This window comes from Thunnus albacares, chromosome 1 (assembly GCF_914725855.1).
Source record: "Thunnus albacares chromosome 1, fThuAlb1.1, whole genome shotgun sequence".
NCBI lineage: Eukaryota > Metazoa > Chordata > Actinopteri > Scombriformes > Scombridae > Thunnus > Thunnus albacares.
Genome location: NC_058106.1, coordinates 5,684,161 through 5,709,869, shown reverse-complemented (window position 1 = coordinate 5,709,869; position 25,709 = coordinate 5,684,161). Strand labels below are relative to the sequence as shown.

The 25,709-nt window shown below is 40.5% G+C and overlaps 1 protein-coding gene across 9 annotated transcripts in view; it reads right to left on the bottom strand.

Moving 5' to 3' along the window:
- Nucleotides 1-25,709, bottom strand: part of znf536 (zinc finger protein 536) — a 366,331-nt gene that overhangs the window by 29,129 nt on the left and 311,493 nt on the right. Inside the window, exon 10 of one of the 9 annotated variants that reach the window (XM_044360282.1) lies at nt 9,914-9,969. The exons of the other annotated variants lie outside the window; for them this stretch is intronic. Coding sequence (XP_044216217.1) covers nt 9,914-9,969 — 56 coding nt within the window. The remainder of the gene's footprint in view (nt 1-9,913; nt 9,970-25,709) is intronic. 9 annotated transcript variants of the gene reach the window in all.

The following is a 25,709-nucleotide window of genomic DNA, read 5'->3' as shown; positions in this document are numbered from 1 at the left end:
GGTTCCACCTGTGCACCTCCAAAGACTGCGTCTGGTGTTCTGAGAGTGTTTCTGTACTAACACTTCAAAGGCCAGAGTGCAGATTGAATTTTCAAAAGAACCTCACAGTGTCCCTCCATGACTTTTCCTGAATTCAGTTTCTGCACAGATTTCCACAAAATCACACAAGAATAAATAGTAGTTCTTATTATTGTCCCCTTTTCAACTGATGGCTTTCCGGGCTTCAACTTACACTCGCAAAATCCATTGGCCTTTTAACTGAATAGCTCTTCTCTCTTTCTGTTGCCAAACCCCTGTCCCATCCTGTCCCTCCCTCGCTCCCCTCCTCTTAAGCCTCTTCTCCATCCTCCATTCTTCCCTCCTTTCTCTTCCCCCCCTGTCATTTTTTTTTCTCTCCACAGGCCCTGGGACAAGCCAAGCCATGACAGGCACTCTAAACCCCCTGCATTAATGGAAGGAAATGGCATTCGATCCCTGTTTGATCTCCTAATCATTTCTGCTGAAATGATAATTAGTGCCCTTTCAATCCTCCCACAGAGGAGGAGAAAGGGGTGGGTCGAAGGGGGAGTGGGTAAATACATAAATAGAAAAAAAAAATCCTCTTGCTTTTTAGACCCCAAATGACATCTCTGTCACCAAGTCAGGCTTGTTCATGACCAACAAGTGCTTTCCTCCGTTGCAAATTTCCCATCCTTTACACACAGAGAAGGGTATATATACACACACACACACACACACACACTCAGACACATAGAGACACAGTGCCTGGCGACTGCTGTCTGTGATTCTTTTCAGCTGACATAATCCTGATTGATTCGTTCAGCAGATAAAAACTGGGTCCACTTCTGCCCTTTTACTGGGGGGGCTGGAACATAATACGGCCTTTTATTCAGCAACAATGTAACATAATGGCGTTGGAATGTGCAGGGGAAAAAAGGCCACATCTTAAATGCTTGTGACACACTGTGCTTTGAAAAAGCCTGTAGTCTAATGTAAAAGAGAGAGAGGGAAAGAGGGGAAAGAAAGAAAGAGAGAAAGAAATCATTAAGCTGCCAGATTACCCATGTGCCCTGGTGCTAACAAGGTCAGATGAAGGCTGTTGTTTCGGAGAACTTGTTTTCTTTCTTTCATTTCTGAGTGTGGCTATGTGTGCATTCCCAACTTTGTGTGTGCCTGTCACTCCGTAACTCCACGTTGCCTTCATGTTCACACAAATAAATCGAGGATTTGAGCTCTCGAGTTACCTAACCGTCACTACCGTCCATCCTTTTCTGAAAAGGAATCTTTTGTTTGGGAGGGCAGGAAGAGGTGAGGTCATCTCATCTCCACAGATTGCAGCCACTATTCGCTTCATAACTGGCTTTTTTCTTTTGGAAAGCTTTGTTCTTACATGAACTAACATCCTTCCCTCATTCTCTAAGATACGAACAAAGGCTAAAGGCCACGCCAGTGGATGTTTGTATTAGTGTCCTCAGCTGTACTGTAGTCTGAGTCAGTCTGCTGTAAAGTACTGTACTGGAATGTGAATGTGTACTGTACACTTTGACAAACTGAGTTTGTCTTTTCCATCAGGGCTTGTATGCTTTGGAAAAAGCTGCCAGAGGAGCACAGACAGCTACAGCTGCCTTTTATATCTCTCTTTACAGAGTTTCTTTAATGTGATTATCCGTTCTTAAATGTGTTTCAACTTACAGTGCAGTCCTTCCGTAGTTTTTTTTTGAGTGGTTTGTATGTCTTTCTTACATTACAGTTCTGTTATGTCTACTTCCTTTCCTAAAAGCTGTCTTTTAAAAAATTACAAGTATAATTTATTTGTTATTGTACTGCTATTATTTTACTACTTCAAAGAAGAAGAAGAAAAGTTAGAATCTGTTGATTTATTCATGCAATGGGAAGATCATCTCCGTTGATAGAGTACAGTACATACACCTGTTTAAAACCCCAAAATACATGATGATTCTTTTTTCCTCAGATAAAAGTTGATATTTTAGAGGTTTTAACCCAACAAAGAGTTTGTATCACAGGACAATGATACACTGTGTAGTACGTAATCCCTATCATGACCTTCAGAGTTCAAATTCTTTCAGATCCTTGAAACCGACCAATCTTAACACACACATTGTTTCCTTTGCTGCGCCTTATAAACGTCTTGGCCACGTCTTGCATTTGAAGTGAAGTACCAATAAACTACCCAACAGGAGAGAGCGGACAGCTTTCCTGCGAGTCACTTGTATTAATTGTAGGCGCTAATCTGCAAGCCACGGCCCTCCCAGGAGCGTACAGTGTTATCCGCACCAGCACGGTGGTGGCGACATATCTGGTTACTAATTCAGTGTGGCATGAAGCCAGCTGGGAGATGGGAAGGAAGAAAGAGTCTGTTGATCGGCCATTGAAATGTGTCCCCAAACCCATCCATTTGACTGAGAGAGAGGAAGAAGAAGAAAGACAAAGGGGGAGTGATGACACAGTATGGAGGATGTAGATCACAGATGGAGGAGAAAATGAACTAGAGAAACAGCAGCAAATAGGGCAATATTATATAGGGCAATATGTATATATAGGGCAACAGTACAGTGTGCTGCCCTGCTAAAGTCTATAATATTCATAAAGACAGATACAGACGGGGAGATAGAGAGTATGAGTAGAGAATCTAAACCTTGAAGAATGAAGCCAAAATATCCATTAAAATTTAAAGACATGTCAGTGTCCTCCACCTTCTGGAAACTTTTTCTTGAACACAGGTGCAACCAAAGTGTTTTTAGGACTAATTTATCCCACAGTTTGCCTGAAAAGGCCAAACGATGTCATCAGTCTCTTCTTCTAAGTAGAGTTTTAAATATGTCAAGATGATCCAAATTTTGTTTCACAGGCATTTCCAACATCCAAATTAAGAGCAAAATTTGAATTCTACATTTTGGCAAGAAAATAGAACAATATAAGCTGAAGGTTGTTACAGAACAAATCTGTGGCTTCACTACAAAGGTATCGGTTAACAGTAAATATTTGCTCAACTCGAATAAAAAGGGCTGAGTCAGCAGTCCAAAGTATCAAACAGACAGAGACCGGGACGGAACGGCAGAAAACCGAGAGATAAAAGAAGCAGATTCTAAAGACAAAAATAAGTCAGGTCTCTTCAGCGGGAGATTAACAAGACAGACAGACAGAGAGGAGAGCAATGACAACCCAGTCCCAGCTATCACAGCTATCATTTATAATCACAGAGAAACCTGTCGCTGTTTCCCATGGTGGAGGAGGGGGAGGTGAGGGGGGGGGGGGGGGGGGGGACACAGGAGTTCTCCCGAGCTTCCAAATGTTACAGATAAATAAATGACAGCAGTTTAGGACGTGAGGATGAAGGAGGCTCTGAGAGCTGGGGGGGTTGGTTCGAGTCGACAGGGAGGAAGAGGAGGAGGAAGAGGAGATACGGGCTCTGTGAACAACTGTAACATGGGCATCAATTAAGTATATCAAGGTATGGGAGCTTGCCATATGTTAGAGCTCTAAGGCAAGAAAAGTCAAGATTTATGGAAGCTGGAAAAGATCTCGATTAGCTCTCACTGACTGTGTGGAATTTCCTACAGCAGCTTTCAGCTAATATAAAGAGTCTGATGTTTGCTTTTAGTTTGTATCATTTCAAAGAATCACATGATCAGGTAATAAATTATCTGACATGCATTTGAAGGCCTTTTGTGCCGTGATTTAAATGAGGCAGCTTCTAAGTTTAGAGGTGGATTACTGAGTAAATTGTGTGTTAACAGTTACTGGGGAGCAGAATGGAAAATTGTGCATGAATCAGTGAATGAGTAAGAGCTACTAAAACTGGATTTCCAACCAGCAAAGCAAGTAACTGCCCGTTCTAAGTCTGATGACTGGTTGTACATGATTTGATTAACCTAAGATTTGTTTGGACTTTGCAATCCTTACTGTACATAGAATACATGGAAGTGGGAGATGCATCATCACCTAATCTTGTGGCCTCGTTTTAAAGAGAGGCCTGTGTAAAAATCTCATTTACAGATTTTATTTTAGTTTATATTGTGCTCATATTGTTCATAATTTAAAATAGCTATATTATTTAAGTAGCTTTGTTTAATCAAATTGCCTTAAAGTAATTGGGGCCAGTATTATTCCAGCAGATAAATACTTGTTGGTTCCTGGATATAAATCGACATAATCAATTAATTTGTGTCAAACACTAACAAACTGATGCTAAAATTTGAAAATGCAGGTTTAACAGTTAAATTGCCTAAAACTACAGGTTTAAAGTCATATATCTCTCCTCCCATACTGACTGTGGTTTTGTCACACTCTGAGATTCATCAGCGAAGAATCTTGCAAACCTGAATCCTGATGGCCTTGAATGCATCACAGGACCCTCATTTATTCTTTAGTCCTTCATGAAGGAGAACTTTTCAACTTGACATTCTCTAAATAATAAATGAAAAATACATTTATAAATATATTCAAATATAGTGTAAATGGATAACTTTTTTTAAGAAGTAGAATACATTAAAATAAATTCAGGTTAATGTTTAGTTAAGCTTCAAATCGGCATTCTGGTTTCTTATGTCTTTTTTCTTTTGGGCAGATACATTAAGATGCACACACTTTACAATAGTTTAGCATTGCTAATAACCCATGTATTTCTGCTTCTCATCTCTCTTTTTTTTTTCTCCCGGACTCCCCAAACACACACTTCAGCATCACCACTTCAGTATTTCTGTGATGTAAAGAGAGAAAAAAGGCAGAGAAAGTGAGAAATAAAAATGTGGAGCACCTGGCTTCTTTTTAACGTGGTTTCACAGGCTTTCAGTGGTCTCTGATGATTCAACAGTTGCTGCTACAAACATCTGCTGCCTGCTCTTAGCAGATCTCAATTAAGACTCACACAGCCGTGCATGCCATACCTTATTTATGCTTCCGCTTTTTTTTTTTTCTCTTTTCTTTCTTTTTTTTTTTTCATTTCTTCAGTGTGTGAGACGAGGGAAAGAGGCCGAAAGGTCCGACAACCCCACTCAAAGAAGACATTATGAGGTGGAACGATAGAGACGTTAAGAGGAGGTTGGAGGTGCTGGCAAGAGATTTCAAAAAGACGAGTTCTTGCCAACATTGGCAGCACTTTTAAGAAAATAAGAGCAAGAAAAAAAAAAAAAAAAAAAAAAGCCGCAACCACAACAAACGTCGACAAGCAGCAGCCTAAAGCCCTCCCTCCCTTCAGAGAGAGCCAGGCTATGTGAATTAGCATTTGTCTCTTTCCTCTGTCTTTTTTTTTTTTTTTTTTTTGAAAACGCACCCAAAGAAAGAGACGAAGAAGAAGTGAGTGTTGATATGATTATGTAAATGTAAACAGGATTTCCTGCCGACTGGAAGCCGTTTTTCTCTCTCTCTCTCTCTCTCTCTCTGACCCGTTCTCCTTGCAAATCTTCCATTTAAGACGAATTCCCCCGGGGAGGCCGCTCCGCCGTTACTTAACGGGATAATTATGATATACGAAACCTTTCCAAGATCAGTCCCCCACCCCACACCCCTCTGCGTCTTTGCCTTCTCCCTGAATCTCTCACTCTCTTTCCATTTCTCTCTTTCGACGTCTCTCACTCTCTGTCATTTCCTCTCAGGCCTTTCCTCTGCCTTCTGTCTGTCCTGTCTCTCAGAGGGCTGAACGACCATGAACTTTGGTTGGACTCATACAGTAAGGGTTTTCCGAAGGCCAGTATTGAGACCACTAATTTTGGTTCAAAGCTGTCAACACTGAAAGGCTGCTGCAGTGAATATGTTTGACAAATGATGATTTTAAGGCTGAATGTTTTCCACAAGAATTTCATTTTCTGTCACAGTGATAGTGACACTGAAACAGCATATAGTCCATCACCAGCCTCTGAAATACATCTGAAAACTCAAAAACATCAAATCTGTTTGGCTCTTTAAGACAAAGCATCACATTTACACAATGGCAAGAAAGTATAATTACTTTGAAATGAAAAATAAATGTACAAAAAACAAACAAACAAAAAAAAAAACAATAGGGAGTAATTAATGTGGCAGGAAATTTAATTGCCATGATGTATTTTTTCAGAATTCTTCTGTAAATATGGTAAAGAATTAAGCTTCAGTTATATCAGAATTGGCTGATGTTTGATTTATTCAAATGTCAGTTTTTTATCTTTTATATCAGCAAAACAACTTAACTGCCAGTCTCTATTTGAAGACCCTGTCAAATGCTTCATACTTTTTATTAAATCTTGCTAAAAACAAGTCAGGTACACTGTTGGATTCTTGTCACAATACACGGAGAGAAAATCAGCTTTTTCCCTTCCTGAGAGGCCTCATTGAGTTTAAAAATCTCTTTTGTGGCTAATTCTAGAAAAGTTGAATATGCACTGGAGACAAGGGTTGTCGTCTGTCACTGTTAGTAGAATTTTTATATTCTGTTGTGTGAAAATAAATGTGTTTTTTTTTTTAAAGTAACAGTTAAAGCAGCAGCGTGCCTTAGGGTCATGCAGTCTTTACACTCCTGCTGTGCAACCAAACATAGTTCAAACCCGCAGAACTTTATCTTTAATTCTAGCTGGGATCCCAAACTTATCAAAGATGCCAAATGTGTCAAACTGAATTTTAGTGGAAATGTGTATAAAATGATGCACCGCAAAGCTGAAATGTTTCAATTAAAGACTGCGTAAACAGCTAGTGCTACTTAACGGGGAATTAAAAGGGGAAACCTGGAGGTTAAGGGTTAAATAAATGTTTTCAAGTCAGGTGTTATCCTGACTGAGTGTCAAAGCGTTATGGATTTTTACTGTTAATATTTCAGGGCCTGTTCCACTCAGCTGTGAAAGTCTTCTTCTAGCAAATCCTCGTCTCACTTGGACCTTAACACCATGACCTCACGATGGAAGAATTGAGCAGCAATCACATTATATTCCACATATTCCTCCGCTATCCCACTGTGTGGTGTGTCTGCATATGTGTGTGTGTGTGTGTAGTTGAGTGCTATCCATAATATACTGCGCTTACCCTTTGATCCCTCACAGCCAGGGAGTGTTTCTGGAACAAAAACACAACCCCAAAAACACACACTTTTGATATCAAGAATCGGAAATGCAAAAGAGCGAGGAGAAATCACGCTGCTCCAAACATTTCATAATGTAGACGTACAACTTAATTGCAATTCTATGTGGTTGTTTGGTTCCTTATTTACTCCTACAACTTTGTTACAGAGCCACACGTCAAACTATTTACGCGCTGGTGTAAGCACTTACGGCTACGACTCTTTTCGCTTGACAACGGCCATAAACAGAGGAGCGAGAGATCAAAACTGTTCATCGGAGAGCATGACAGATGACAGATATGGCAAGAAATTTTCCATGATCTTCTGCGCACATGGGGGGTGGGGTGGGAGGACTTCAAGGGACGGAAAGAAATAAAAAGAGGGGCGGGAGGGGGGATGGAGGGGGGGGGTGCTGAGGATAAAAATGAAAAAGAAAAGTAAATGAGAGGAAATCAAAGAAAGATTTCTTTCCACATGAGGTAGTGCAGCACCAGAAATGGCCAAGACAGAAACTTCCCACTTTCAATAACGTGTCTGATCAATTATTTATTGCCAAACAGTGTGTGTGTGTGGTGGGACGGTGCTGTGCAGAATAGGCAGAACATTATTCTTCACATTTTGGACCAGACGTCGGTCACAATCATTAGTTTGTGTGCTCTGCTAATTGGGTGCTCATGAATTACACAGATGTAACCAAAGCTCGGCTTCCTGGATCTTCGCTCTGACCTTGAGTGGGTGCAGACGCGACAGTTGACATCAAAACTTTGTGATCATACCGTACAGCGCAGTGACGTGTTTAACCCTTTAATGGTCTTCTCTAGTGTTTGATAGGAGCGCGTTTTGAGTTGTGATGTCTTCTTTAAAAATCTGAAGTATTCTAATTGAAGTATTATAGGCCCAAAAAATTCCCAGATGCTCGTGTGCTTTTTTTCCAGGAAGTTAGCAGGAGAAAAATGTTTGGATATTTCGTAGGTAATCAAGTTTTTTTTTGTTTTTTTTCATGTGGTTTAGTTTCAGAGACTTTACTGAACAGAATGATGTAAATGAAAACTCAATATTCCCATGAAATACAAAGTTTTATGATTGTAAACTACTGTCAGGATTAATCTAATGTTATTTCATTGTATGTTTGATGAAGTTATTATAGAACAATCATTTGATGACATTTGTTAGATGTATTTAAAAACAAAATTTGCGTAACATAACTTTTGTGGACACCGAAAAACTTTTGATCATTGGTGGCAACTTCTGCCAAAAGAATGTGTCCAGATTAAAGAAGAATACTTTGTTTCTTACTTTTTTCTTGTGTTTTAAATAAAAGTCGGCGATAGTTTGTAAAAAACCACAAGAGGAGGATTCACTGACAAAATAAACTGCTGTACTGTTTGCACACTGGACAGGTGAGCACGTCTGATCTAGTTTCTACAAACTGCACTGCATATTCTATGACTTTTTGTTTTTATATGACTTATATGACAACTAGCTAATTATTATTTTTTATTTCAGTGACATTTATTTCTGGAGTTTTACAGATTTTTTCTTGCCATAAAAAGAGATGTTAAACAAAATATATTGTCACGAAAAATGTATGCAGACTGTTAAAAATGAAAGTTTTTACTGTAAATGGACATCTCAACTATCTGGTAGAAGCTCATGATTTAAAAAAAAACAGCTGATAAAAGGAACTAAAAAATGCAAAAAAAAATATTTTCATGCTTTTGTGTGTGTGTGTGTGTGTGTGTGTGTTGGATGGGACCATTAAGGGTTTAATAAAAGAAAGGGTGAAATCATTAGTATTTGAAGCCACCTGTGATAAATGAAGGTGTGCGCTTAAAAGAAGAGCGATATGACATTTGATGTTGTGTGAACATCACAATAATGAACTATTTTAAAAGACAAATACGTAGCTATCCACCTCCAACTTTAATGTGTAAAGAATGAGTAATAAACTTACTCTCTCTGTGCTTCCCTGACTCTCTGCTCCCTTTCCCTCCCTGAACCATTGTTTTGCTGCTGAAATCCATAACATTTCTTTTGTTCCCCTCCTTTCTGTAAGCCTGCTCTCTTATTTTCCCAAGGCCGAGAAACTTCAGACATGAGAACCCCTGATATAAAACCAGGGAAATTTACCTGGGATTAGCAGCCATTGACAAATAACCTTGGTGATAGATGCACAGTAGATTTGGTTCAAAGCTCTCCCGGCAGCCTCAAAAGAGATTAGTTCACTTCTTATCAGGTCAGCCGCGTCGCCTGGGAAATGTGTTTAAAGTCACATTGATTTATTGAAAGATTCCCCAATAAGAAGATATCTCTCGACTTAAGGAGTGTGTGTGTGTGTGTGTGTTTGTGTGTGTGTGTGTTCCTATGTGTGTCATGTGAACATGCGCCTCAAATAAATTACACTGCCTGTTCAAGCTTTAAGAAAAAAAAAAAAAAAGAGCTCACACAAAGACATTTTCAACAAACGAACGATGCGCTTCAAACTAAAAAAGCACTTCTAGATAACTAGTGTTGAATACTGCCACTGGAGAGAGATGTCCCCATTCTCTCTCTGCCTCTCTCGCCCACTCTCTCAGTCTCTCTCTCCATTTACCCCATGCTGGTAGTGCTGCTGAAAACAGTGATTGTACAGTGGTGAGACACAGAGCAACGCTGACAAGGAGGTATAATAAGGCCTCTTTGTTCCCCAGAGGGAGAGAGGTAGAGAGACATGCAGATAGAGAGGGGGAGAAGAGGGAGAGAGAGGGAGCGGCTTTCATTTACACCATTACCTTCTTAAGCGTCATTATCAGGCCAAGGAGAGGAGGACTGTGGGAAAGCGGGCGGGGCGGCCGGTGAGGGAAATAACAGATCTGACATGTCGCTCACCAGGTCCATCTGAGGGATGACATTCTCAATTCTTCTCTCTTTCTCTCTCCCTCTCTCTTTCACACACACACACACACACACACACACACACACACACACACACACACACACACATTCTTTTAAGTAAACCTCTGCTTCACTCATTCATCTTGTGTTGCCTCTTACCCATCTTATCTTTTTTTTCCATGTCTGACTTTAATATTTCCTCATGTCTGACCCTTGAAAAGAGACAAAAGTGATTTTGTCTCTTTTCATACGGTACAAAAGTAAATGTAGACTTTCACATTACATCCATATGTTGAAGGTCTCATTTTGAAACTGCTGCCTTCTCTCTTTAGGGAAGACTTTCCATAAGAAGATGAGCATTTGATGAGATGAGCATTAGTGAAGTCGGCCACTGCTGGTGGACCGTAAAGAGGTCAGTATACTTCAACAGGAGTGCATGTCATATGGTAAAACAGTGTCTGGAACCCCCTCCACACATCAGATTTTGGGTGGTGGACAATTTCTGTAACTTTCAGACAATTACACCTGCTTCACACAGCACTTGACCAGGTGTGTTCAGGTGTGAAAGTACGAAGGTTTTGAACTTCTCTTTTCATTCTTTACACAACTACCTCTACAACTTTTCCTGTTTACAGCCGATTGCAACACTATAAAAGTCTTCCAGGAGAGACACTGTTATCCCCGTTTTTAAATGTTTATTATTATTGCTCGGCCTTCTCTGATGGCAAACCTTTCACCCCAACTTCCATTCAGAACAGCTAAAAAGACTTTTGACGTGATCAAACTAGTTCTTTGCACACAGTAGGAGTTCTTTCATCCCAAAAGTGATGTAAATGCTCTGCCCAGTTCCTCCACATTAAACTGAGAATACATTTCTTTACTGAGCACACACGCGAGCTTCACATGAGCATTGTCATGCTGAGGCAGGAAACAGACTACCACAAAAGTTGGCAGCCAAGTATTGTCTGACTTGTAATTTCATGCTGAAGCATTAAGACGTCCCTTCGTTGGAACTAGGACATTAAACACAAAGCACAGACAGGGGTGTCTACATATTTTTGGTTATATAGCATAACTTCCCATTCTGTCTTCTTCCTCTCTCTCTCTCTGTTTGTCTCCAGTGGATCTTTCCCTTCCAACTTGTGTCATCTCAGTGTACATTTTCTCTCTTTCCGCCTCTCTCTGAAAAACCTCCCACCCTACATCTACATCTCTGCCTTCATCCACATACCTCCATCCCTCCTTTCTCTGTCTCTCTCTGTCAGTTTCCATGCTTCCTGCATGCCTTCGTCTATCTCTCCCGCTGTTTGCTTTTAACTCTTGAGGTCATCCGGGACCCCTGGGCAGCTATCCCAGAATGCCGAGCCGGCTCACGTCCTGCAGAGTTGCCTTCTGGACAGAGCAGACAACCGAGCCAGGACTCGATCGGTGCTCGGACTCAACCATGCATTCAGCCACCGCTACACCCAGAAAAAAGAGGGCTCTTCAAAGGTTCTTCGGTTAAGGTTGTGGTTCTGTACCGAACGGTGATAACTACAGCAAACCTCTGATTGTTAAAGGTATTACATGTAGAACTGTAACATCAATAAGTCATTACCACCTTCATTTGTAGATATTAGTGTAATTACCACAAACAAATAAGCAAGAAGACTGGCAGCTTCTACTGGCATCTACAATGCATTTACATTGTGTGCCATACTGCTTTATGGCACAAAAAGAGATTTCTTTAGAATACAAAACAACAGACAAAGGGGGCTGCTCTTCAAAATGAGATACGGTTGTAAATGTTGTACTTTTTACTCTATTACATTTATTGTAAAGTTATTATTACTTGTTACTTTTCAATAAAACCACTTTATAAACCCATCAGTAGAAGTAAATAAGTAAATAACTAAGTAAGTAAGACATATCTCCACCATGAACAGCAACAACATGAACACTGAATGCTGACAAGCAGTGTCTACTGTAATCAATGTAAAAGTAATAAACTTACTACCAGCACATTATGTTTAAAGTATCAAAAGTAAAGGAATGTATGCATTATACAGAATGGCTCCTAAGTGTTATATCATTATTTAAATTACATTATTGAATCATTATTATTGAGCTATTGACATGTAAACAATGCTGTTGATAAAGGTGGACAAGCAATAATATAGAGTATAATAATCTATTAACAAATCCTCATATTTTAGAGGATAATAATATGTTTTACAGTTGAAATCTAAACCTGCAACATAACATAGCTGTCAGAAAAATGTAGTGGTGTAGGTCAGATACAGAACCAGTAGTTCAAAACTGCACTAACAGTACTTAAGTAAATGTACTTAAACACTTAACAGTAATAATAGTATTTGTAATTCAATAATACAATATAATAATGTAACGCATTTTTCATATTCAGTAATTTTGCTAGTAATACGTCTGGAATTTTACTTCAATATATTTAATAATTAAAGGAATATTATACCTCTAACACATTGGAAAAGCCTTTAAAATGTTTAATTTTGAAAGGCACTTGCATGAAAATAGCCCTGGCATGAGGTAGAGGCTTTTAGTCATCAAGACTGAGGTTCATTTTTTAAACTATTTATTACTAATTTTCTCACAATGGATGAGAATGTGTCAATGGTAAAAAAAATAAAATAAACATAAATAACAAAAAATAAAATAACAAGGGTGATATGAGGGTTAGACAGACTTCCTAAAGGAAAGTTGAAAAGGGTAATCCAACTAAAAAATCATCACAAGGCCTGATAGTTTAAGAGATTGTGATTATTATAACCTGTAATGTTTCTGCAGTTATTCCTAACACAATAAAAAAATTAAAAATGAATTTTATCAGTACATAAAAGCAAATACAACTTATGCCTTTTCTTGGCTGTGAGACAAACAAATGTTTAAAGTTTAATATGACATCCTCATGTCCAAGAATCACCTCCTCCTTTCTAAACACCTGCTCTCACAAGAGCAGGACTCAAGGTACAGGTAAAAACTTCACTTACAAGTATGTGAAACGCTGAAATTACAAGGTTGAGCACAATGGCAGTAACGCGTAAATCTGAAAAGCACAACACTGTTGACTTCCAGGGAAGTTAACACAAGGGCCCGTGTCTCTATGTCGCCGCTCAAGTGGAAAGCTATAATTAGCGATGGAGTCGTTGCCTCAGTAGTTCAACTACGCACAAAAACATGCAACAACAACACGGTGCCTCCATGTGGTAATAATAAGATGACAGGGAATCAGCAGTCAGACATCGATGTTTGAATGCCCCCCCCCCCCCCCCCTTAACCCCCCCACAGACACACACACACCACCTCTTTCACTGCAATGTGGCTGCAACAATGATCTCTTGTCCAAGTAAAAGGCCACGAGTGCCTCTAAGTTCATGTGTGTGTGTGTGTGTGTGTGTGAGAGAGTGCGTGTGCATGTATTCATCTATAAGTGTCCACCCTGTGCAGATAAACAGGTGAGCCGCTGATCAATACATAACAGAAAGAGTCAAAAACAATATCGCAGCATCAGGGCCTGTCTCTATAAAATGCCTGTTTGTCTGGTAGGAGGGGAGAGGAGAAGCCAGAGAGAGAGAGAGAGAGAGAGAGAGTGAGAGGCTGGGCTTGTTTGACCAAAGATGGATGGAGAAATCAATCTGTGCGTCTCTTGCCTTCAAACAAATGAAACAGGTATGGAGACAAATAGGTGTCTCTTAACACTCGAACATGAACACATGCATATCTTACATGCACCTGCAAGGACTGCATGTCAGTTTGACACCTTAGCTTTAGACATGGATTAGGATTTAGAAAATGGATTTTAAAAAACTAAGTAGGTAAAAAAAAAAGTCAGGGTGTTTACTGTTCCCATGATGATGAAGCTGGCGTGACTTTAAGAAAGTATAAACCACGTTTCAAGTGATTGTTTTGACCCAAACCATGATCTTTCCCTAAACCTAACAAATCTTTAACCACAGCGTTGTCACACCATAAAACATCATTATATTTAACAGTGATTTGTAACAGTTATGGTTCGTTCTTGTGTGCAGTACTACGGCTGCAAGACGGCGTAAACGTACCTATAGGTTGTTTTTTGCAGATTAAATTTTAGACCTATACTGTCGTTTAATTACGAGGATGTGTTGGTTTAAGGTCATTTAGAAACAGTGTCACTATTTCAAAGTTTGTCCACCAAAGTGTGTTTAAAATGCTCCCATTAGCACATATCTCAGTCACAATTCTTATCCAAAATGTTTGTTAAAATAAAGTAAATACCAGCTGAATTTTTTATCTTCCAGATGTTAGACACATCTCTGATTTTATAGATGTGAAAATTAACAGTCGTGAGACAGTACATCTGTAAAATGATGTAATTGTCTAAAATCTCCCTACACTGCTTTACTAGCTGGTTTTCACAGTATATTCTTTTCAAAGTAATGTAATAAGTTGAATATCTGTCATGACCACCTTCCTACTTTCCTCTAGAGCCACATGTTTGTGTTTCAGCCCCTTGTTGACATGTTTTTCTCCGGCTGTGTATGAAACCTATCAGTTGGTGTGGCTGCCGGTTATCGCAGAGGGACAGCAATGAAGTCTGTGAGAGGACGACGAGCAAGATGGATAGAGACGGAGAGAGATGGTTGCATAGGTCTTAGAACAAAGTGTCTGTGTGCGCGCATCAAGGAGTGCCGGCCAGCGTCAGTCGAGAGCCGCATCAAACGCACCCAGCTTTTGGACACAACGTTATCGACAGAATGTCAAGAACAACAGCAACTGACAAGGAGCGTGTGTGCGTGTGTGTGTGTGTGTGTGTATCTGCACAGCTGGGTATGTGTGCAGCATGATTACACCGATGCATGTCGGTATGTGTGTGTGTGTGTGTGTGTGTTTCTCGTCAAAAACAAAGGGATCCAAATACACACTCGCGCATAAGCATAAATATCACTGGCTGTCAGTCAACTCCAAACAATGCAGCTGTAATCTATGATAACATAAATACAAGCAGCTGCGGGAAGCCTGAGTAACTGCCACAGGAAAGAGCACGGAGTGAACCTGGTTTTATTCTGACCATTAAAAGCAGCTTCGCCGAATCTGCGCTCCGTAACTGAAATTTGAGTAAAGTTCAAGGGTTGAGAAAAGAGGTTGCCGGTTGAATTCCGGCTTGCATCGCGTCTCATTTGGTTTGAGCTGATTAGCGCCGGTGGCCTGGGAGAGTGCCGGACATGTAAACACTGTGAGGACTCCAAATCCCAGAGGTCTGTGCTCTGCTCTGAGTCTAACAGGGTTCTGCCTCTCATCAATAATCCCAGTTGTCAGACCTCCCTGTCGACATGGTGCAGATCTACATGTATACCCCCCTTCACCCTTCCTCTCCCACACACACATACACACACATACACACACACACTCAGGCTTTGATCTCTCCCCAGTGGATATATTCTATTTCCTATTTCCGTCATCACCTGGTTCTGATTTAGAGGTCAGGAGAGGGAGTGCTGGATCAAGCCAGGCTAAATAGCTGTCAGTCACATCATCAGCACTGCTAACTATCCGCCTTTCTGCTGCTGAAGTTTCTTTTAAACACTTCCTTTTTTTTCTTTCTTCTCCTTCTGCTCCTTTTTGAATGTGTCCTTTCTGATTAAAAAAAAAAAAAATGTGGCGATTGTTCAACAAATGTTAAGCCCTACTCATAATCCACAGGCTACACACTTGTGGCCACAAATGCTCTCTTTCTCAATAAATGGCTTTAAGGAAACAATCATTCGGTGTATAACAAACCATGCTGCGAGGGAACATTTCTCAGTGCTTTTCCAAGGAGTGAGAAAAATAAAAGCTTTAATATACAGTGTTACTGAACCAGCCACAGTGTCTGCTTCTGACCTCTAGATGGTGCTGATCTTTTAGATGTGTGACTCTCAGATGTGTGTGTGTGTGTGTGTGTGTGGATCCGCACATAAGCACTGGTGTGACAGACAGAGCAGGGGACTCGTGTGTGCAAACAACCTGTGTGTGTTGTCGTATTGCATTTTGTGCTCGGAGCCATGTGTGCATAAGAATGTGGACATGCGTGTGTAAGAGTCATCCAGTGTCTGCGTTGTGTATGTGGGAGTATTTTTTTTTTTTTTTTACTTTTTTTTTTTTTTCACAAGACAATAAAAACATTAATTTGCCCTGAAATCATTTCTGACGTAAATGTAGAGCGGTGCCCATTGGAACCCAGTAATGAAGCATGCGGCATCTCGCCGGCTCCTAATTTGACTAGTTAAATGACTCCATTACGTGTCTAACAGACAGAGGCAAATCATTTCTGGTCAGTTGAGGCTCACTTACCCGCATCCTGGTGTTGGGGAAATGTCTATGTCTCTGACTGACTGACTGACTGGCTGGCTGGATCTGGCTCATTCTCTCTGCTGCTGCCTTTTTTTAGTCTTTTGATTGGTCTTTTCTAAAACGTTTAGAATGCATGTGAGGAGGCCAGAAAATATGCTGCGGTATAAAACTGTATTTTCTTTATTTTTTTTGCATTTTTGTATGCATTATTTGTTAGATTTATTATCAGTATGGAGATAGTCAAATGAAAGATTTGAATTTAACAAAGCAGAGGGAGAAAAAGAAGAGAAAAAAAACAATATAATACATTGGTGTTTTCACATTTGCTGTGCATCAAATTCTATTTTTTGATACCAATTTGTGTAATCATATCTTTGTCAGCGGCATTATTTGGCTTCTGACAGAGAGACAGATATGGTGAGAGAGAGAGAGGGAGAGAGGATTAAAATATATTGAATTATTAAAAGGACTACCTGCTGTCCATCACTGTCACTTAACACATGTAGAATGTGAAGTGCCATCCCAGCAGCCACTGGGTGGACATCTGTTACCACACACACACACACACACACAGGTAAAAAAAAAAAAAAACACACACACACACACACACACACACGAACAGAATGACATCCCAAATTTCTACGTTCAAAGAGGAAAATAATTCATTTGTTTATTGCTGCTGAAGGCAATGACAGTGACACACACATTCCCATGTACATGCACACACACGCAGTGCACATCACCTGCCATCTTTACTCATTTCCCCCGAGACTGTAATACTCAGAGTTGGACTTGTCTGTACTTGTCAAAATGAACACGCATTTCTTTCCTTTTCTTTCTTTCTTTTTTCTTTTTCTCGCATCCCCACAGTCGAGCAGGGTTACTAAAACTTCCGCCTCCTCAGCCCTTAAACATCATCCCGACCCTCACAGCAACGATTACACACCTGACATGACAACCGGTCCGAGGGAAATTATCAAAGCTTCCCAAAAACAGGCCTTTACAAATTCCTGAATTTCACAACTGTTTTCATCGTGGCGGTTTTTTGAATTTCGATGCATAATTAATGTGCTGCACATTCACAATAAAAAAAGCATAACAGTTGTTGCGATATTCATATGGACATGCATTTTTTATATTGAACTTAAGGGGGAAATTTTAATGCCAAAATTTGCTTCTAGTAAAACATGATAAATTCATAGATGTGCAAACGAAGCGCATGATGAGCATTAACAATGGAAACAATGTCGACCAAACAGAATGAACAGACACATTCACTTGATCCTTTTAAAAGGACTCTTCACTTTACAATAAGAGACAGACAGGTATACTGACACACACACACACACACACACACACTCATACACTGTCAGATTAGCAGTGTCCACTCTGGTACAATCTTCTATCACACTATGTACTGTACTAAGACATAAGACGTACACTGATTAGCTCTGGAAACATTCAACCTTATGAACCCTGGACTTGCAGCTTGGCACGTGCATACATGTCTGGTGGTGCGTGCATGTGTGTGTGCGTGTGTGTTCCACGAAGCCTGACACGATGTCCTGCTGATTCTTCTGTTGGAAGCGATGGGGTGATGAGTGACATGCCTGCATCACTGATAGCAGTCTGTCTGAATAGATTCACGCCAAAGGGGCTGGTGTGTGTGTGCTCGTGTGTGTGTGTGTGTGTGTGTGTGTGTGTGTGTGTGTTTAGGAAGTTGTATTATATTATGTGTGTGTGTGTGGGTCAATTAAACAAAAAAATGCTTTGAAGTTACTCATCTACACTCACATAGACTCTCCTTCCAATCACATCTTCGTCTTCCCCCATTTGATTTTCTCTCTCGTTCTCTCTGCCTCCTCCCCCCCAGGCACACTGTGTGTCAATAATGCTACCAGCTGCTCCACTGCTGCTGCTGTGTGTGTGTGTGTGTGTGTGTGTGTGTGAGAGAGAGAGAGAGAGAGAGAAAGAGAGACAGAGAGGCAGAAAGAGAGAGAGGCCTAAGTCTGGTGGACATAAAGGGCTTAATGTGATAGGTAATTATGTAGTCTGATCTCACATACAGGATTTAAGAGCTAACTATACCAGCCGTCTCCTGGAGACACACACGGTGATGTCTATAAATAACTGTGTCATATGACAGTAACGTAGACAGATAGATGGCTACATAGATTGATAGATACATGGATAGATACAGGCCTATTAGTTTATTCTGAGCACTAATACGTTATGATGCCTGTAAAGCACGGCTTGCTGACAAAAAAGTCTGTAGTCAGTAAAGTATAAATAATGTGATTTTCTTTGATAGCCCAACTTGACACAGGACTGCAACTATGTAACGTTTATTTTCATAACCGATTCCTTTGCTGTTTTGTTTTTATTTTTATTAATAGCTTAGTCTACAAAATCTCAGAAAATTGTGAGAGTAAAATTTCCAATTTATAACGGTTGCATTCAGTTGCTCTTTTTTTTTTAGACAACTCAAAAGCAAATGACATTTAATTTACAGTGATAAAAGAAGAGAAAAAAAGCAACAAATTTCAACATTTGAGAACCTGGAACTTGTGCATGTTTGGGATTTGTGACTGATAAATCAATTAAATGATTAATTATTTATCAGATTTATATATCACAAAATTTCAAAAATTGTGTGAACACTTAATTCCTGAAAAGTTTAAGTTTGCGGGTTTTAAAATGTGAAAAAAAAAATCCTTGTTAATGAATTCTATAGAAAAAAAAAATATTAAACTTTGCCATGCGGGAGTTTTAATTTTTGATGTTCAATATGTTACATCAGCACTCAGCAAAAGTGCCTTAATAACATGATGTAGGTTTTCTCTGCAGGATCCTTTTGCTACTTTTATATCATTTTCTGTTATAAAGAGAAGCATGCATGTGTTAACAAAAGCTAATGAAGAGAAGCATTTACCACTGAAGGAAACTAAAGATAATGAAGGAAAATAAATTTTACTTATGAGTGAAAATGAAGGCAGCCCACATTTTTTTCCCCTTTGCTATTCATAAAATCTCTGTCCAACATGTCACTTGTCTCAGAAGCGGGTCCGCCTCACATATAAATATGAAAGTATACAAATATGAAATATGAAAGTAATCACTGCAGGGGGCTTTAAGAGTGGAGAAAAAGAGGCTGACTTTATGAAGTCAAGTCGGGGTTTATTTCTTTTAGTTTTATCTCTTCACTCCCTCATGACACCCATCCTCACTTCCCTTGCCCCCCCCCCCCCGGCGCCCTCCTCCAGTCCTCCCACTTCCTCTTCCTCCCTCCTCCTCCCCTTTGCAACGGCGGGGCGCTCCTGTCGTTTGTGTGACTGTTGATCCTTGCAAAGAGGACAGATCAAATATTTCTCCTCCAGTGTACGAGGCTTTCCACTGGGGCCTCGCAGATATGATGATTGGGGTTGACGGACGGACGGGGGCCCCGGGTTTTGAAGTCTGTAACAGACAGCGGTGGCTTTGATAGCCCCCGCTCCTCTTGCACTGGATCACCAAAGACATAAGGCGAAAAGAGAGGAGAAGGAGGGAGGGGGGCGGGGGGCGGGGGGGGGGGGGGGGGGAGTTAAGGAGAGGAGGGTGCGAAAGAGAGCGAGAGTGAGCGGGGAACAAAAGCATCTGTAGAGTGGTCAGGGCTGGCGGCGGCAGCAGCAGCAGCCGTCAGAGGCTTTTTGAAGTTTACACACTGCCCTCCCCTCCACTTCTTTTCCTCTTTTCTCCCCTTCCACTCCTTCCTTCCCTGAAAGCCTTCTGCTTCCCTTGTCCTTGAATGCCTCGCTCTTGCTTTTCCTCTATCTTTTACCCTTTGGTCATTCCCCAGGGCTGCACGCTAGATGGTGCGACTCAAGCAAACGGCAGCTTGGTTTGTCTCTCCCGCTTCCATCCCCTGGAGATTCCCAAAACCCATGTCATCACAGTCATTAACTATCATCAACTTGGTTTAAAGCGTTTCCCGTTGAGTACAGACGGCCAGGCGAGCTTCTGTCTAACATTTGTTACTCTGATGAAAACCCACAAAGCAGCGCGAGTAATCAATCAACACGAATACATACAAGCCAGAAGATCATTTTTAACCTCTTTGACCCCACTGACACACCAGTGGGTGAGTTTTCAATTTTAAACTCAAGTCAAGTCCATTTTATTTGTATAGCCCAGTATCACAAATAAGACATTTGCCTCAGGTCTCAGCAGAGATGTTAAAGTTTCCAGATGACAAACATGTTAGGCTTCATTTTGGGGGGAAATTTGTATAAAGCGATGGTGGAATGGTAAAGCCATAAAAAAGATGGAGTTTTGGGTTTGAATATTTCACTCAGTGTAAACATCATATGGCTTCAAAGAAGAGCTGGAATAAGCTGACACAGAATATCTGTCAAACAAGGTGGAAAAGGCAGATTTGACCAACTTTAAAACAACTGTAACTAGCAGCAGCCACTCTGTCCACCAGCAGGGTTTAATGCGAAATGCTCCACTTAGACTGTGCTCCAAAGAAAAACAACCGCATCAGTTACGTTCAGCTGACAGCGACCCCTAGTGGCCACTTGAACGATGACTTTCAACTGTCAAAATAAAGGTGGAAGTGGCATGATGTCATAGAACCTCATAATCCTCATAAAGAGGAATTTGGCGGATGTATTTTTTTTTCTTTTTTTATCACAATCGTTGACCAAATGGTTCTTTTTAACTGTGACTATGACGGTTACCATTACCTTATTTGTCTTTTGACCCAAACCACAATCTTTCCACAACATTTCCCAGCAGTTATTTAAACCCTAACCACGATCCTTCCCTAACCCACACCAGGTACTTTTTGTGTCTTAATTTAACCAACTTAACTACAGTGGTGGCAGATCAGGAAAAAGTAGAAGGCAGTGACAAACAATGTCGTCTTGCCAATTGAAGCTATTATGGGACATTTTTAAAGACAATGACAAATTACCTCTTTTGCATGGGAAAGAGTAATAAAGCTGACAAACTGACACAGTTATGTCAGTTATGCAACAATATCTATGGTTTTTAAGGGTTTTTTTTAAACACTAGCTAACATAAGCCATCATACTCTACTGGTCATACCAGACCAAGTAAGGCTGTAGCTGCAAAACTCCTGAGTGAATTGTGTTGAGTAAGGATGCTTTTTATTTGTAATGTATTGTGTTTTTTCTACTTCCAAAAGTTAGTTTCAATTCTGGCTTTAGAGCTACTTCAGGGGAACTACAATGTGAGCAGCAGACACGGTGTATGAGGACATTTGTGACTCCGTTTACAAGCTTTTTTAAATTAAAGTGAGTGAAGTTTTTTTCCTCATTTGTTCTCTGCTTTCTGTACATTACAATGTGTACAGTGATACCGGCTGACACCCGACAGATGGCTTTTGTCGAGCCCGGAGAGCAAGAGTTAACCCAATCCTCTGCTCACCCTCCCTCCATCCCTCTCTTTTTAAATGTCTCCCATATAAACAGATTTTGTTGCTGCTTAAAGTGGGCTCAAAATTAAAGCGTATCGTTTTACACACATATTGCATGCATATTACGGAGCCCCAGCTGGTGGCAGGCTGCTCTTAAGAGCCATATGATTAAGTTAGAGGTTGGGGTATCCGATAAGATTCAAGCTCTCTGCCTCTCTCTCTCTATCTCGCTGCCTATTTTACTGCAAACTTATTAAATGGAGGAAACGACATTATTTTTTTCTGAGTGTATGTGTAATTATTGTCACACACCTGTGACTCCCTGCCATCCACGACAGGGAAGAAGAGAAGGGAAGGAGGGATGATGAGGAGGGAGGGGGTGGAATGAGGAGAAATGTCGTTGGGAGCAGCGGGAGTCCTCGTTTCAGAAAAAAGGGAGGAGGATAAAGAGGAGAGGGAAAACAAGAGAGCTTGTTAATCAGGCGCTTTCTGTCACTGGCTGAACACTGATATCCTAATGATTCACGCCGAGATAGTGACATCACAAGGGAGAGTGACGGAGAGACGTAGAGAGGGAGAAGTGGCTGCAAATGAAGGAAGAGGAGATGACAGCCCCTAAAAAATGGACAACTAGTTTTGCACAGACAAGACGACAAGCAAGCATGAAATATCAAAAAAAAAAACAAGGCAGAAACTGGGAAATGTCCCTCTGAATCTGTTGCTGAGCTCCTCACAAACAGGCGCTTGTTTAATTTGAACAGAATGTTTCTCAAGGAACGCTGTTGTGAAAGTTTTCCAGCCAAGTTTCAATCTGTAATTTTTTTTCTCTCCGTCTCTCTCTCTCTCCTTCTCTCTCTCTCTTTCTCTCTCTCTCTCTAATTTGCTGTTTCTCTCAGACCACCCCGTTGAAGGCAACAACATGTGATATGATCCTCAGAAGACAAAGGAAATTACCTATTAAGCGGGAGAGATGATCTTCCTTTAGCCGCGCTCCAAAAAAGTGACTCATGATGTTGTAATTGTTTACCTTTGACTCGGCCCATAAGTCTCTCCTCCCATCTCCCTCTCTCTCTATGTTCGGATGTAACATAATATTTTGCGGTGCTGCTTTCAGAAGCCCTGCTCTCACTCTCCTCTTTTTTTTTTTTTTTTTTTTTTTTCTTGTATCTTTTCTAACAGGACAGATGTCATCGCCCCAAACAGTCTGAGTCATTGTACGCCTCCACACCCCTGAGTAACCCAAGGACATCAGGGAAGGGAGGACTGTAATTTTACATTTCAGACATTTAGCTGATGCTCTTAGTCATGGCAACTTGACCGGGGTTCAGTGTCTTGCTCAAGGACACATGGTAGTAATGTAATTAAAATGAATCAAGAGGAAGGTTGTTTGTGTGCGTGTGTGTGACCTCCGGTTATTATTCATCATAAGGAAAATACAGTCGTGAAAGAAAAAATAATCATTTCAGATTAAAAAAAAAGCCCTTAAAACATGCTAACACATGTCACTTTGATGCATTATTGATTTCGCTCGAGAAGATTTATCTCATTCTAAACAGGTGCTAAACTCCAATCCTGCACAGAAGACAGTGCTGTCACAAAGTTATGAACCTGTGACCTCTGCAGTGATATATCTATCTTATCTGTCTGCATCCTTTAGTGTTTCACTCGAGCTGCTTGATAGCACAGCGTTCACTGCAGATATTCAGGAACTTGCTTTTTGATGTTTTCCAGTTAGCTGGGGGAGTTCGACAGGACTCAAAAGCTTGTTTGTCTGTGCCAGTGCAGTTTCCCCCCACATCGAGCAGATCTGAAAGGGGAAAAAAGGCTGGAAATAGCATCGCTGAGCGAGCGGGCTTCTTGTGCTTTTTTTGGGTGTAATGTTTTAATAGAAAGCAGATGGTTACAGATGCAGGGGCCGAGCGCCGGTGGTGACACATCTTTAATATTTTAGAGTGGTCTTTGCTGTAAATGTTGCAGCAGCTGTTTCCCAATGCTGTAAATTCACAGCGTTTTTTAATTCTTTTTTTTTTTTTTCTTTTGTGTGTTTGTGTGTGTGTGTGTGTACGTGTGACTGACAGCTATTGGATTTAGTGTAAATTACAGAAATGAATATGGAAAAGTGATGTGGATGGAAGTGTGTGTGCGTGTGTGTGTGTTCGAGTGTGTATGCACCCCGACTGTTTGCTGCTGAATCAATTCCTCCTCATTCTGATACCCGCTGATTATTCTCTTATTTTAGTTTGTTAGAGGCAGCTCACACACCGTTGCCCTGTGAGTACAGGAACTGATATTCAAATGTAAAGTGATACTAAAATAATGAGGGAATGAAAGAGCAAGAGAAAGGTTGATGGTGGAAGAAACAAGATAAATATATATTTGTATTGTGTTTGCTTTGCGGCCGTTGGTTTAGTTTTAATGTCAGCGGCGAGGAGAGAGGGGTTTCTGCCGATGCTTTTGAGTCGAGCTGATTGTCATCAATTCGCGCCTTGGCATTTAAACCACCTTCTTCAAATATGAGTATTTGAAATGCAAATACAGCTGCGTATGCCCAGACAAATTAAAAGACACACACAGGAGTGGGAAAAAAAAAAACACTTTTGAAGTCGTAACTTTTTACTGGTTTTTATCATCGGAGTAGTTTGCACTGTCAAACGCTCCCTTCTTTTTCTCTTTCCAGGAAGAGCGGCAACGCGGGCAGATAATGCGGCTCACAGCAAAAAAATACAAAAAAACGGCATAATGCTAACTGATTATATATTTATTTGTGGTTTTGTTCACCAGGCAGGAGAGACAGAGAAAGACGGAGAGGTGCTGTTTTTATCTTGCCCTCGGCTCCACTGTTTGCGCCTCGCAGGGTGTATTCGATTAAGTGTTTTCTTTTTTTTTTTTTTTTTTTTTTCTCTCCCAAGACACAGTGAGAAAATATGATTCACATTTTTCCCCCTCTCTCCATCTCTCTGACGCTACAGTTATTTAAACATCAATAGCCATACGTCTTCTTTAGCACACACTCTTTCTCATATTGATATTTGTATATGATCATTACTTTTGGCCCTGCATGCTTTGTTATACTGCGTCAGCTTCAATAGGTTTAAGATCCAATACTGCAACCTCTGCATTCAAACCCCCCCAAAAAACCAATAGACTAGTTTGACTCACTTTATTGTGTGAGCGAATCTACTGTAAGAACACACCATATATTGAGAAAAGGGTGAAATTGTGTGGAATTAGGGTATCTTCCTGCATTTTCTTTGCAAACTTTAATACTTAAAGGAAATGAGCAGACAGCTCCCTCCCAAAAAAAGCACTGCATTGTGCTCAAATTAACAGCCTGGAAGAAAGACGTGTTCTTCTAAAAGTTCAGGTAAGCTGACGGCACTCTTTCACAAAGAGGGGGAAAAAAGCAAAGAGGAAAAAAAGAATGTAAAAAAAAAAAAAAAAAAAAAAGTTGTGCCTGCTGCTTCACTTCTGATAAAGTTGCTGAATATTTGTTTTCTAAATGAACAAGGCAAGCTTTTTTTTTTTTTTTTTTTTGCTTTTTGTCAGATGAGGAGGAGGAAGAGGAGGTGGAAGAAGGAGGAAGGGGTGTGGGGGGTGGGGGGAGCGTTCAGTGACGGACGGATGGTGTTGATCACGGGATGGATTCATTAGCGACGGAGGAGAAGGACCCCCCTGCGCTCATCTTCATCTTCCTTCTCTTTCTCTATCTGTTCTACAGTCTGCTAATCAACATCAAACCCTGCAGCCTATTGACTGCTTCCAGTGGTCATCAGAGATGTGTATGTACATCTGTGTGTGTGTGTGTGTGTGTGTGTGTGTGTGTGTGTACAGTTTTACAAAAGTTCCTTTTAGCACAATTTTTTGTATTTTAATTATAATTTTGCACTTTTTTCTTTGAAAAAATCCCACCAGAGATCCTTTACATTGTTTACAGTACGTAAGAGGATCAAGCTAAGTTCATCACAGGACCAATGAGTGAGGAGCATGAGGAGTGTGTGTGTGTGAGAGAGTGTGTGTGAGGAAGAGGAGGAGGGGGATACGATGAGG